Here is a 14,176-nt window from a genome sequence, read left to right on the forward strand (position 1 = left end):
TCTGAACCAATCGTAAATACATTGTTAAAGAATTACTTTAAGTAAGAAATTCATATTATTTCAACGTAGAAATAAATGGGAATCTTCCATATTTCATTCCGGGAGGATATCTCAACAATTGTTCCTAATTTTAAAGAAAATTGTACTGGTGATTTATTAAATGCACGTTATCTTATCACTATTTTTGTGCTGTGCTGTGCCGGCGAAACGATCGGTACTCACGATACCAAATGAAACTTAACCTCACCAATAAAGGAAATGTAATAAATAATTAACTCATTCATCGATATCTGACTCAATTAACTAACAAAATGTTCTATGTAAAGGAAGCATCGACTGATCCAAAGGTGATATTTCGAGCATTTTGCTCAACGACGCGACATTTAAAACGATTTTGTGAAATAGCAACGTTGAGTCAAACTGGTGAGCAGCACACGCTGCTGCTTGCATGACGCATCAGTGAGCATCACACGCTGCTGCAGCTCATCATGACGTGCCTTAATTGTGCTTTCTTAGTTACAATGAAACCTTCACATTTAAAAGCCGATTCACGATGTTTTGCTTACAGGTAATCCTATTTATCTATCCTCACTCACGAATTGTTAACATTGAAATCAGGTATCAAAGACGTGGTTTTATCCTGAACTGATAGCTTGGCTATAATTTCCCCATAGTGCATTTCTTACGAACGTTTAGTCGACGCTCAAAGCTCCTTAATATTCATTAAGACATTTCACTGCTTTAGATTCATCTTAAAATTATTAATATTTAGCATATACTGCGGATAATCCCTGTACAGTTAGTATGTACACGAATTTACATGTTCCTTGTGAGCAACTCTGGCCAATACTAAATAGAAACTGTAATCAACGCTATTATTCAACCGTAGTATTATTCATCAAATGTACAAATCAACAGGTAACAGCAGCGTATTACTCGTACAAACAAAATAAGGGCGGAGCACATCAGAACAGTTCTTATCATGAGCAGCTAGGAGATCTTAAATCACCTCGATGTATAGCTTTCATTATTGTCGGTTCTAAATTATTTGTGCACCGAGGTTCCAGGTTCATGACATTGCAGCCATGAATTTACAAGGTAATATAGTAACTAATTAAGTCGATTTTATCGAATTACATTCGCATTCCCATTGTTTTGCTCTGTTTTTGCCGACATTCGCCAAGCTAATAAAGGTTAACAAAATATAGGAAATTTCTGTTCACGGGCTACTGGGTCAAGCAATTTAAAATTAGTATATTTAGGAAGGAGCCCTTCATTCAAGCACGTTTCATTAAAAATAATAGCGGTTTTGCTTTAAATTTATTTATAATTTAACTTGACTAGGTGCCTAACAATACGAGCTACTGTTGGTTCTGATAATTTCAAAATTTCACCTAAAAAAAAGTTTTTTAAAATTTACGAGGCGTTAGGCATCTAGAAAAGTTAAATTATAAGAAAATTTTATGCAAGACCGGCATTATTTTCTATGAAACGGTAAACATTCATTAACATTAAAGAGGTAAACATTATTGTCATGAATCATGGGTTCAAAATGTATTCACGGGCGTGGGCTGCAAATTACATCTTAGATATGCAGTATTCAGAAAATTTGCGAGCCCGGAACGGGACGGAATATCTAGAGAATTACTGGGATATATTATCCTCCTTTCAGAAAAATTGTGCACTGAAGCTCGCTACTCATTTTAACAAATAATTATTGTCTCATTATGGACCTGTTAATTTGAACTAGCACTGTAACACTATTTATTTACGCACTAGTCATTTGTCTGCACATTGTGGACTCACTAATCAGGTTTTAGATTCTTTATTGGACGTTAGGAACAATTTAGCGGAACAATCCTCGAAAGCAGAAGCTGAGTACAAGTTTGTCGCTGAGATACACGGTATCGGAGAAGAACTTTGATGGTCCATAGGAAATGCAGATGCTTGGGTTGACGTTGAGACGAGACGCGCTGGCGAAGATATCGCCACACCGGCGACAGGCTCTTTGCTGGCTGCCATTGCCGGGACGCTCGCTAGACTCTCTGCCGTGATGGCCGTAACTGCGGACACTGCACTAGCAATCAGGGCCGGTAGGATTCCGTAAGAGTGATGATAATGATTACTGTCTTCGCGATGATGATGGTCGGTTATAGAGGAATGATAAGCATCATCATGATTTTTGTGGTAGTACCGAGCGCGTCACCTAAAGCCAGCGGCGAGGGTAGGCAAGGTAAAAGAATGCGAGGGCGGCAGCGCGCGCGCCGCCCCTCCTTGGATGCAGTGGCTGGGGGCGCTGAGGGAGGAAGTGGAGGCGACCGTGGACGCTCCCAGGGCTGACTGTCACATGTTGTTCATGTAGGGGTACGTCGTAAACGAAGAGCCGGACAGCAGCATGTCTCTGCACACGATAATAACAACATTTGAAGAGTAAATATTCGAAAAGATTTTATTTTAGATCATTTTAAATTAAAATTCGTGTATTATTTGCGTTATTTCGCTACATAATATCATTTGCACAATAATAACATCATTTGAAGAGTAAATGTTCGAAAACATTTTATACTAGCTTATTTTAAATTAAAATTCCTGTATTAGTTACGTTATTTTACTTCAAGGTTACAAATATGCACATCTAAATCATCATGTACTGCAATAAATCACAATTTAAAATTGAATCTTTGTAGGTATATGAATGGTTATAAGTCCGTTTGCTGAAAAACTTTAGTTTTCTATCACTAATATATGTCTTCTAGTCATTCTATTCCAACCTTACGAGCGTTATACTCATTCATTACCAGAGAAGCTAATTCAGTGTTAAGAACCAAACAATCCAGTTGTAAGAAAACTAAACTCGGATTCATGTGTCAGAATACATTTTACTTTCATAAATGTTTAGAATCAACGAGTGAAATCGATCAGACGATGGGTAAGTATTTAACAAATTCCATCAAGCAATTGGAAAAATCTTGAATTTTCTAAATTTCTTATTATATCGTGAAAATACTCGAATATTTCTTTAAACTAATGATACAGCCTTTGAACGCTTATGCAGCGCTTGTGGAAAATTTGAAACACTTCACTCTGATATGAAACACATATAGCTTGCTTATGGCTGGCCAAGTTTCGCCGGGAGACTGCTGAATTTTAATGTTTATAGCAAGGGTGTAGCTCCAAAACGTACATTTTAAAGAACTAATGTGTATCTTTCGAATGAAAATTCATGACTATAATCCTATCGTTGCCCAAAAGGCATCATCCTGAAACTTATTGCGGGAATGTTTGATATTCCAATGCAAGATTTTAATATATGCACGCTTTATTGCATTCCATTACTAAAAAATGTTTAGGTTTGTTGCATAATAAAGCTTTTGGATAAACTGCGATCATGGCTGGAAATATTTCAACCGAATAATGCTTTAGAAATTTTGAAGAGAAACTCGACTTCTAATTGGCGTGTGAAAAATAAATTTCGAAATCGAGAAATTATTTTGAATTAATTACGATATCAAGAACCATTAAATTCGATTGATGTTCCATTAACTGCGTATTTGGAAAGGAAATTCTAAATAAAAATGAATTATTTAATTAATGGATTCAAAAAACATCAATTGATTTGATAAGTACTTTTGTGAAACTATAAAAAATACAACACTGCGTTATTTTATCAGTGATGCCAAATTAAGTAGATCATGAATTAAATTTAGCGTATATATTTTGACTTAGGTATAATTTTGTATATTTTTAGGTATATATTTTGACTTTCATTAAAGCGCTAGTTTCTTATTTAAATTAATTAAAAATGGCAAATTATAAGAGACCGCAACTACTGACCCTAATATAAGTTACTTGTCATTCATAAATGATAAGACAACTACTGACCTGATGAGAGTTTCGATGGGCGTCTTGCCGACGAGTTTATAAAAGAAGAGTTGCTCTATGACCTGCGAAGACACGGTCCTAAGTGACGGCAGACGAAGCAAGAGCTTGCCGAAGCGAGTGGGCTGGTTAGGGTATTGGTTCCGGCAGTACTCCTCCAGCACACACTGACTCTTCTCTTGTACACTCTCTATGTGCGCCAGGTCGCTCAGGCCGCATGCATCTGCAAACAAATTTATATAATGTCAACAACAATAACAATAGAGGAATAAATAAGATAGGTATAGAGTATATAGACTGATGTATACGGTATGTTTGTACAGCATAAAAACCACAGATCAGGTAATATGGCAGTTGCTCTAATCTACTCTTGATTTTTTTTAATTATTCAATTTTTTAATTGAAGAGTCAGATCAACCAGGTCGCTCAGGCCGCATGCATCTGCACACAAATTGATATAATGTCAACAACACTAACAATAGATGAATAAATAAGATAGGTACGTATAGAGTATATAGACTGATATATGCTGTTTGTTAGTACAGCATAGCATGAGAACGATAAAAATAAAGGTAGATAAGCTTATCCGATTATGAAAAATGGCTTGCTTTATTCTGGCACAAGATGGAAATAATTATAATTTGGTCAGAATAATTTAGTTTAATGATTTTAATAAACTTCACGCTATTTTATCTGAATAACAGAAGTCTGATCCCCATGAAAAACAAAACTGGATTGGAACGTTAAAAAAATAATTATACTTTTGCAGAATTTCCATACGGCATTTCGGATAAAGAATTTCAAACTAACGAATAAATGGGAAACTTAAGAGAAGGTTTCCTCAATCCATCAGAAATAATACTCTATCAACTCAGAAATAATTCTCTAGTCTTCTGAACTCAAATAATTCAAATAACATACGATTAGCGTTAAGAAATTTCTTCACAATGAGAGGAATAATTGAAAAACAGACGAGCGCTGGCTTTTTAATGTGCATCATCATCATTCTGATTCACGGTGACAATCATTCTGCACAATACATAAAAGCACAAATTTTTTAATAACAAATTACTAGGATCATGATTCGTGGTCCTATAACTGTTTTTTATAACTTGTTTCGGGGTCTGTTGAAATGGATAACTATACTGGTTTCATACGAGGTTATAACTGACTTCATCGAGGTTTCAACGTCGGTTTTCAAAAAATCTGGGCAAAATGCCATATCTCCTGCAAAAAAGTCACAAAAATTACAATAATCGGCGACAGGCCAAACTTGGCCTATTCTATAACGCCGACACCGCAATACAATACTAACTGCTGTTGCGGGCCAACTTTGGGCCAGAGGTTGGTTACCACCGGCGTGTCATCATTCAGCGAACGACATAAAGTAATACAGATTCGTATCAAAATTTTATTCTGGAGGCTAGGCATGCGCTCACTCCACCATGTGTGCTACCACCCGCCATTCAGTCCCATTTTCCACGAAGACCGAATAAGTGGTCCCTTGTTGTCCAACATTGAGGTCTAGGTTTCATGTGGGCCCAGAATTACCCAGGTACTATGTGGCCCAGGTTCTGTGGGGCCTAGGTACCATGTGGCCCATGTCCTGTGTGGCCCAGGTCCTACGTGGCCCAGGTCCTGTGTGGTCCAGGTACTTTGTGGCCCAGGTTTTGTGTAGCCCAGCATTAAGGCCCAGGTTCCGTGTGTGTCGACGCCGGGGCCTCGCTTGTCTATGGCTGTATATACAAGAGCACACAGCTCGTCATCCTCATGCATATTCAGCGCGTCTCACGCTCCGTTCGTGCCGCCAGGCCGCCTTTAAACTTCCATCACGAAATATCACTAGCCGGAAAAAATCTAAAAACGAATCACGAAAAAAAGAAAGGAGGCGCGTAAATCATGCGGCTTAACGATCGTCATTTGTTGGACGGCGGAAGGGTCATTAAAGATGCGCTCACTCGCGTGAAACGACACGGATAAATTAGAAGACTTCTAATTTGAAACTTGAGGTGGAATACATAATACGGTCTCGAGGCGCTGCTTAGGATTAGGATAAATCCTACTGTATCTGATCACTCAGGAGATTTAATTAAAGTTTGCCGCTAAAACAGAATTGCTGGAAAAACTGGCCAGTGCTTGACATTTAGTAGATAAAAATTTATAGCTTTCTGCTGTCTGAGCGGAAATGCGCGCTGTTCACTCGAACACACGAATTAGCGTTATTTCTTAATGGAAGGCGTATATTGTCAGCTTCATTTGTTAATTAGATTTTTTTATTGCAGGAAAAAGTTTCAAGCTTTTGTTCATATCCGCGTAGTAAACATGATCATAACTAAGTAAATCGTACGTCAAGAATGCTTTTAAATGTAATTTTATAGGGTAAATCTGATTTAACAATGTATTAAAAAGCAAATAAACAGGCTTGAAGATTATTTGCCGACTATAATAAAAGTATTTTTTTCTGACACAGCGAAATATTTACAACTGTAATTGGGAGCTAGGAATACTAGTAAAATAGAATTATTCCAGGTTAGAACATTTGTATAAGTAATGGCCAGTAAGAATTGAATGGCGAGTTGCAGTTAATTTTTCGTATGATTAAAAATCCTCATATTTTTATCGGTTAATGCCCCCAAGAATGTATCCTATTCATTCGGTTAATTTCGTACGACAGTTATTGTGTAAATGGGTACACTAAAAATAATGAATTTAGCATTTTTCCATACGATAACACGAGTTTACGATAAAATTGAAGTGAAATTGGAAATAATTAATTTCGAATCAACCATTATTAGAAATTTCTAATGAATAAATAGACTTGACAGCTTCTCCAACATCCGCATCAAATTAAAAAATGATTCATAAGGGCATTAGATAAAAACAGCAGTTGAACTCCCGCAGAGAAAAGAACAGCTATCTGTTTAAAAGAAAGATACTGTGTCGCTTAAAAGATAGTGACAACCATTACATAATTGGGGAACTTCAGTAGAGGAAAGAACAGTTTTATGTTATCCTGCATCATTATAAAGATAGTGACACAACCATTACATAATTAGTGAACTTCAGTAGAGTAAAGAACAGTTTTGTGTTATCCTGAATCATTATACAGATAGTGACACAACCATTTCATAATTAGTGAACTTCAGTAGAGTAAAGAACAGTTTTATGTTATCCTGCATCATTATAAAGATAGTGACACAGCCATTACATAATTAGTGAACTTCAGTAGAGGAAAGAACAGTTTTATGTTATCCTGCGTCATTATAAAGATAGTGACACACCCATTACATAATTAGTGAACTTCAGTAGAGGAAAGAACAGTTTTATGTTATCCTGCATCATTATAAAGATAGTGACACAACCATTACATAATTCACCCGCGCAGAAAATGATGGAGGAGACGATAAGCTACATCACGCAGCAAAAGCGCCAGTGAAATATGGCGGTATTAATGATTTATAGCGACGCTGAAGAGCTATTGAGAGCGGCGCCTAACAATATGAATACCGAATTTGAATAAAGTTTCATAGGTCTAGACTGAAGTAATAAATTAAAAAATAAAGCTTCGAAATAATCCCCGTACTAAATTGCGAGGAAAAAGTATTTTCGTTTTATTAATATTTTCGCAATTATTTTTTAAAGATTATAAATTAATTATTAGCTAATACGTATTCTAGTTTGCATATTCCAGTGTTAAAATTTCGGAAATGAACACGAAATTTCCAGCTGGAGCAGTTCTATTGCCGAGGCTAAATTGCCTGCCCACTTATCCCTTCAAGCCACAAAAGCCACTGGGGCTCAATATTGACAGCTCGCGTTGCCTTATGGCACGGTGTTGCCAGCCAAGGCACGGTGTTGTCACGTATGTTGCCAGTCAAGGCACGGTGTTGCCACGTATGTTGCCAGTCAAGGAACGGTGTTGTCACGTATGTTGCCAGTCAAGGCACGGTGTTGCCACGGATGTCGCCAGTAAGGGCACTGTGTTGCCACTCATGTTGCCAGCCAAGGCACGCATGTTATCATACATCTGTTATGTCCTACATCACATCATTATCATACATCACTGTTGTCATACATCACATCGTTATCATACATAACTGTTGTCATACATCTGTGTTGTCCTACACCACATCGTTATCATACATCTGTGTTGTCCTACATCACATCGTTATCATACGTCACTGTTGTAATACACCACATCGTTAACATACATCACTGTTGTCATACATCACATCGTTATCATACATCACTGTTGTTATACATCACATCGGCATCTTACATCACAATGTTAACATACATTACTGTTGTCATACATCACTGTTGTCATACATCACTGTTAACATACATCACTGTTGTCATACATCACATCGTTAACAGTCCCTCACTTGTCTTCCCTCGGGACGACGTTCGTCCTCTTTTGCGGCGCTGGGCGGCAAACAGCATGCAAATTGTAATTGGCCGCTCGGTCGCCTAAAAGAATGAATGGACATATGTTCGAGTGCGTGCGTCTGGTCCAACCGCTGCATCTATGAACGTATGAGAGGCAAACACTTCACAGCACTTCACTCAGGTCAGGGAAGATATTTGAATATTCACAAATGGAAAAAGTTTGAAACTTTTGTTAAAGGCGTTCGTCATGTTGAAGTATCGAAAACTTTGACGGTTAAGTATTCATTCGAATTTAAAAAATACTTGTCTCTGGTTGCGTGAGATTATAGAAACTAAAAAATGTTAACACATTAATGTTTTACAAGGATTTTACGACGCCTAGATTCATGGCGAAAAAGTCGCCTTGATTAGCCAGACGGGTTTTATATAAGCTACTTTAACGTCAGGTAATGGGTAAAATGAAACCAAATAATAAAATAATTTAATAGAATATATGTATTTCATAATATAATAGGTTCACTATAATAATATGCAGGAGCACGGAACATTTATCATCAAGGATGATAAATGTTGGATGATAAATGCGCGCCTCGCTGGTTGACGCGACCCTTTAGGTTGCAGTGCAAAACAATGAAGGCAATTACCGCCTCTGACCCCCCGGGAGCAACACGGACTTCACCGAGTGCAAGGCAGCGACAGAAATGATGCAAATCAGAAAACATATGGAAAATATCCCAACTGAAGAGCAAGTTAGGCCGGCTTGCCAGGGGTCAGCCGATGGCCGATGCTCGGCCAGCGATGAATCACTCCATTTGCTGCAATGTTGCCTACAATAGTCGTTTAACAATCATCTATTTCAAAAATTGTACTCCTAATTTAAATTCTCGGGGCAGTATCATTTAAAAACGGCATTATTGTTGAGATTACATTAATAATTCGAATAATTTTCATTTATGACCATGCCGCCGTGTTAGGTGCCGCATTTATACTTGTACCGTATATATCCATGCCGCGCTGCATAAGCGCATCTACGAGCAACAGCGCGGCGAAATCATTCGTAGTTCAAATTTAAGCGTGAAAAGAAACTCAGAGTCACCCCTCGACAACATCTTAATGGAGTCTTCTTGTGCTTCACTAATTAATGACACTAGGCGGTGTTGATGAGTTAGGAGACTTCAGTCAAGATGCTCTTCTCTAACTCGATCAGTTTTGCTCACGTCTGCATCATGACAAGCACGCGTGCTAACCCCTACCCACTTATCTCATAGGCAAAAATGCGCAGGTAAGTGCCAGTAATTCAGGACAATGCGCGTGGTGATTGTCGATCGTCTATAAAACGTCAAGGAAACAAAGCTGGGCGTTTTTCTCAACACAATACAGCGGCGCGCGAAACCCATCAAGGTGCATTTGAGTTCGTCCAATCGTCGAAGAAATAAATCTACGAATTATCATGCGCATCAATCCGTGCCCAACTCTGCGGTAAATTATTTACGAACGAACCGTCTGTCAACCCGTCAGAAAAATGAGACATCACTAGAAACAATATTTTTGTGTTCTTAAGACTTTGTACAGAGTGCAATCGTGAAATTATCATCGATGACATATATATACACAACGGTATTCAGTATGCAAATCAACAAAAGCCTCCCAGAGCCGTCCGAAGAAGTTAGGATTCAGCACGCTTTTGACGCGTTGGTGCATGAAACACACTTGTTTCTTAGCATTAGATATGATCTTTGGTATTGCATGATAATCACTATCCGCTGTAATTCTCAAGCGTCACATGCAATAAAAAACGCTGTGCAACGAGTGCCTGATTTGCTTCCTAGACCTTATATGCGCTCTCGCACTCGTAGATGCTCCGAGATTTCTCCCATGTTATGGCTCTCCGCCAAGTGAAAAATATACAATTCATTGCGGAAATGAAACGAACGACCAAGATGGATTCCAGTGTTCCGTGATTTAGCACTTGCAATAAAGATGGATTGATAGCGAGCCATTTAAGGATTCAGTCAAATATTAATTTTAGTATGGCATGCGAGGTTTGTAACTCAATGGCATGAGGTTTGAAGCGCTCAAAAGGTCGAGTGTGTCTCAAAGATAAATGTTGACAAGAGCTTAGTACAAAGGTGCTAAATGTTCAAGGCCACGCCATAGAGATAGGGTGGCATAATGAAGCTTAACTCTTGCTGCAGGGTCCGCACGCTCCCTCTACCGACAACAAAAAATCTAATGGACTAAACGCCTGAAACAAATAAAAGAATTTCATAATTTGAAGACGATGATTATGTTTATCTTAGTGTTTAATCTATTATTTTGCTATGAAAACCTCTTAGTAAAATTGAAACTTTTGAAATGGAATAAGCAATTTTATTTTTTCATCATAGTTGCATGAACGTTTAAATATGTAGAAGATTAAGAAGTAATTTTCATGTTTTGTTACAGAGATATGTAAGCTCCTAATATTAATGAAATATATATCACTCAGGATTATATGATGAAGCTTGTTCCTTATGTTTCATTTCATCGCGCTATAAAGCCACAAAACCTGTCTGCGAATGATGATGTCGCACATAAAATGTAAAAAAAAAACATTAACATTTTACTATCAATAAATAATAACAAAAGTATTCACCATCCAAAAATATTGTAATAGTTAGTATTGCCCAACGCTACAAGTAAGAAAAATACATTTAAAACTTATGCTTCCTTTCGTAAACAATCGATACTTTTCTAGTACAAGCTGGGGCTTTCCAGTTTATTTCTGCATATAGAGAACATGGTGATACAATTCATGCACCCCACACAATAGGCTTTGTACAAATGGGTTGCATTCTGTGCATCAATGAAAAGTTGAACCTTGAAACTTTAGATGCTGAAAACCTTCATTCGTGGATTAAAATTTGGGAAATTTGTGATAGTGAAGTACACGCGATGTGATGTATATAAGTATTAACAATCCATTTCCACTAAGGTAATTTTTTCTCTCTTAAGCAAAAAAAGGAGCATGTGCATTTTGTATAAGTGTGTAGGGCAGCGAACGGTTTGTGGCACGAGCTCGTAAAGGGTGTTGCCTAAAAGGTCAACAGATGTGCTGGCAAGCAGGAAGCACAATAAGCGTTATTAGCGGCGACACTAAGTGTTCGCGCTAAGGGGGATTAGAGGCTGATTATGGTCACCATTTCTGACTTCTATATTGCGCAGTTTTTTAGCGCTTTTTTGACGATAGTGAAGCGACAACTTTAAGAATTGTAAATATGCCAGTAAGGCTTAAATAGAATTGAGGGAACTGATACAAGTTGTTTATGTAACCTCGATTTATTCTGTTCTCAGGTACACGTCATTGCTAATCTGACTCGATAAACTTTACTTATTTTCCTAATTTTAAATCAGCACATAAAAATATATATATGAAAATATCAAAGTGTTTTCCAAAATCTGAGAATGTAATTAATTAATTTAACTCGGTACATTCATTCTGCGCAAAATAAAGTTATAAATTCATAAGATTAAAACTCGATTTTCTAGGGATAGTAAGAAACTTTTAATTCTGTCGAAGTATCAATATTTGCCTTAAATATTTGACAAGCAAATTAATGCATGTTCACCGATGGCAAATATTGCTGCTTCAACAAAATTAAAAAAAAAACTTAAGCTTCAAAGTTTGAATTTAACAATATTTATTCAATCTTCGAAGAATTACTAACTTAGGTTCTTATCAGAGCAAGACAACACTGTTTCCGCTGCTGTCTTTTCCTTTAAAGTTAGGACGGAACACGAGCATTGCAAAGCCAGTCTTTGGAAGTCGGGAAAATGGCTCGATCCGCGCGGGCGGTAGTGGGAGTCTCTTTGATAGGAAGACTCGAGCGAAAAATGAGCTATCAGTTCTACCAGAGCCTTCAGCTGCTCCAAATGAACTACGCTTGTCTAAAAATACTTGGCCACAGAGAAGGACTTATCCCCTAAGCCTGCGATGAAAGCAGCTTGGAACAACAGAAGATCTGAAGGCAGTAAGTCGTTAAGAGGTCTAACGGCGCGGTTTTGGGCTTATACGTGATACGGACGACCGTGATAGCGGTGTCATGGCGGCCTTAATGCAGCGACCCTCGGAGAGCGACCCTCACTCTACCCGAGGAGTAACTCGAATTATATACTTGACTGAAGATAAAATAAATTCACCTGACGTGTGTTATTTGATTATGAAAATCACATAATTTGACAGCTACTGAATGTATACTCGTTGTTTCTGTGTAACCGGTGATGACTTAGCGAACTCAACGTCATTTTTAAATTTTCTCACCGACCATGCATGTTCAGTCTGCATCTAATACAATGTTTTCTTAGTCGGACCCATACAGCACATCATTCAACTTGCTACTTATGCTCGCAGCAAATGAGATGGACGGTTTGTCTCAATAGTTTTTTTCTTCAACGCCTGTTTATTCAACGTACTATAGTACTAACATGTAAAGTCCATAAGTACACATATATCGTGAAACACGGACAACGAAATCTGATTTATAAACAAAACAGAGTATAATATCCCCTTTTTTAACAATTTTTCATGGCAGTATCAACAACATTCTATGTGGCCTGAGACCTTTAATATATATTTAAAATAATTTCCCGCATAATTCCATAGCAAATTTAAGACAAACTATCATCCATAAAAAGTTCATAAAAACGAATATGACCCCTCGCTTGAACGTCACCGTTAATGAAGGTTCTACAGTAAAGGCTGATGGAGAGCCCTCGTTTTTCCCTCCAGGAGCCGCAAAGTCAACACCGCTCATGTTTGGCAAGCGGCTCAGCTCCACCCGAACACAACTGATAGCTTTGAAATTTAAGTAGTGATTCAATTAAATGCGACAGGGGAGGGGTACTCCCACCGAATAACTTTTGCTATCGACCACCACGTTCGTCGCAACGCGTCATCGTAAAAGAGAATGTTATCTTAACACACTTTATTAGCATGAAGTGATGGAGAAGCGATAAAATGAGCGAGAGCCTCAGACTGCCATCTAGAGTTCGAATTTATTTAAATTCTTGTAAGCACGGCGGGACAGTGTTTTTTATATTAATTTGGTTAATTATACCATCAAACATGTTATACTATAACAACAATCTCGATTGGGAATATTTCAACAATTTATAGAATAAATTACTTAAGGAAAAGTATTGTTTTGTATTTCTGAAGTTTGAGTGTGTTGTAAGGCAACGAGAAGACGGTGATTGAGAATCTACGACAATTATGCTTTGAAACTGCAGAGCGACGTCGTTACGACGCTAAGACTTCGTAAAACGTCGTTAGGCGACCATAAGCAGACATTAGGAATGCTCTTAAACAACGCAAGGGCGCTCGATGCATCCGATTAAGTTGCATAAAAAAACATTCTCATTCGAAAGGATGTTTCATGACTGTGAATTATCTGAGCAAACTGGACGATGAAAATGCACTGGAGAATTACGTACGCTGCTTATTGGATCGTTTAAATTATGAAACAAAGGTTGGAATATGGGAGAAATGTTTAGCTGAATTTGTATTTATGATTTCAGTTAATGAAAAACTGTTGTTATCCATGTTCTTAATTTATTAGAGGACAATATTCTTCAAAGTAAGATTCGTGGCATTATATGTGAAATCTGAGGTGCGGATAGAGAAATGAAATAAAAGTTTTGAAAACTTATAAACGTTATAATTCAAGTTAACTATCTGACTTATACTAACTATCATTAGTTAACTATACAATTTCTTATAATTAGAGTGCAGTTACTTACAAATATAAATGTTTGAAAATGTTTAACCAACTAAATCTAAGTTGTCAGGTTATTTGGATGATGAAAACCTTATTGTCGACACTAACATTTGACGTGGTCCATGTAAAGTTATCTTATCAGTGACGGAGCG

General features: G+C 37.5%; 1 protein-coding gene across 1 annotated transcript in view; it reads right to left on the reverse strand.

Moving 5' to 3' along the window:
* Nucleotides 1-1,442: 1,442 nt before the first annotated feature.
* The window catches only part of LOC108680602 (nuclear receptor subfamily 2 group F member 1-A), a 137,095-nt gene continuing 124,361 nt past the window's right edge, over nt 1,443-14,176 (reverse strand). Inside the window, exons 4-5 of the mRNA XM_047882852.1 lie at nt 3,883-4,102; nt 1,443-2,401 (exon numbers count right to left, since the gene is read on the reverse strand). Coding sequence (XP_047738808.1) covers nt 2,344-2,401; nt 3,883-4,102 — 278 coding nt within the window. The 3' untranslated portion in view covers nt 1,443-2,343. The remainder of the gene's footprint in view (nt 2,402-3,882; nt 4,103-14,176) is intronic.

This window comes from Hyalella azteca, unplaced genomic scaffold, assembly GCF_000764305.2.
Source record: "Hyalella azteca isolate HAZT.00-mixed unplaced genomic scaffold, Hazt_2.0.2 contig11464, whole genome shotgun sequence".
In the NCBI taxonomy this organism is placed as follows: domain Eukaryota; kingdom Metazoa; phylum Arthropoda; class Malacostraca; order Amphipoda; family Hyalellidae; genus Hyalella; species Hyalella azteca.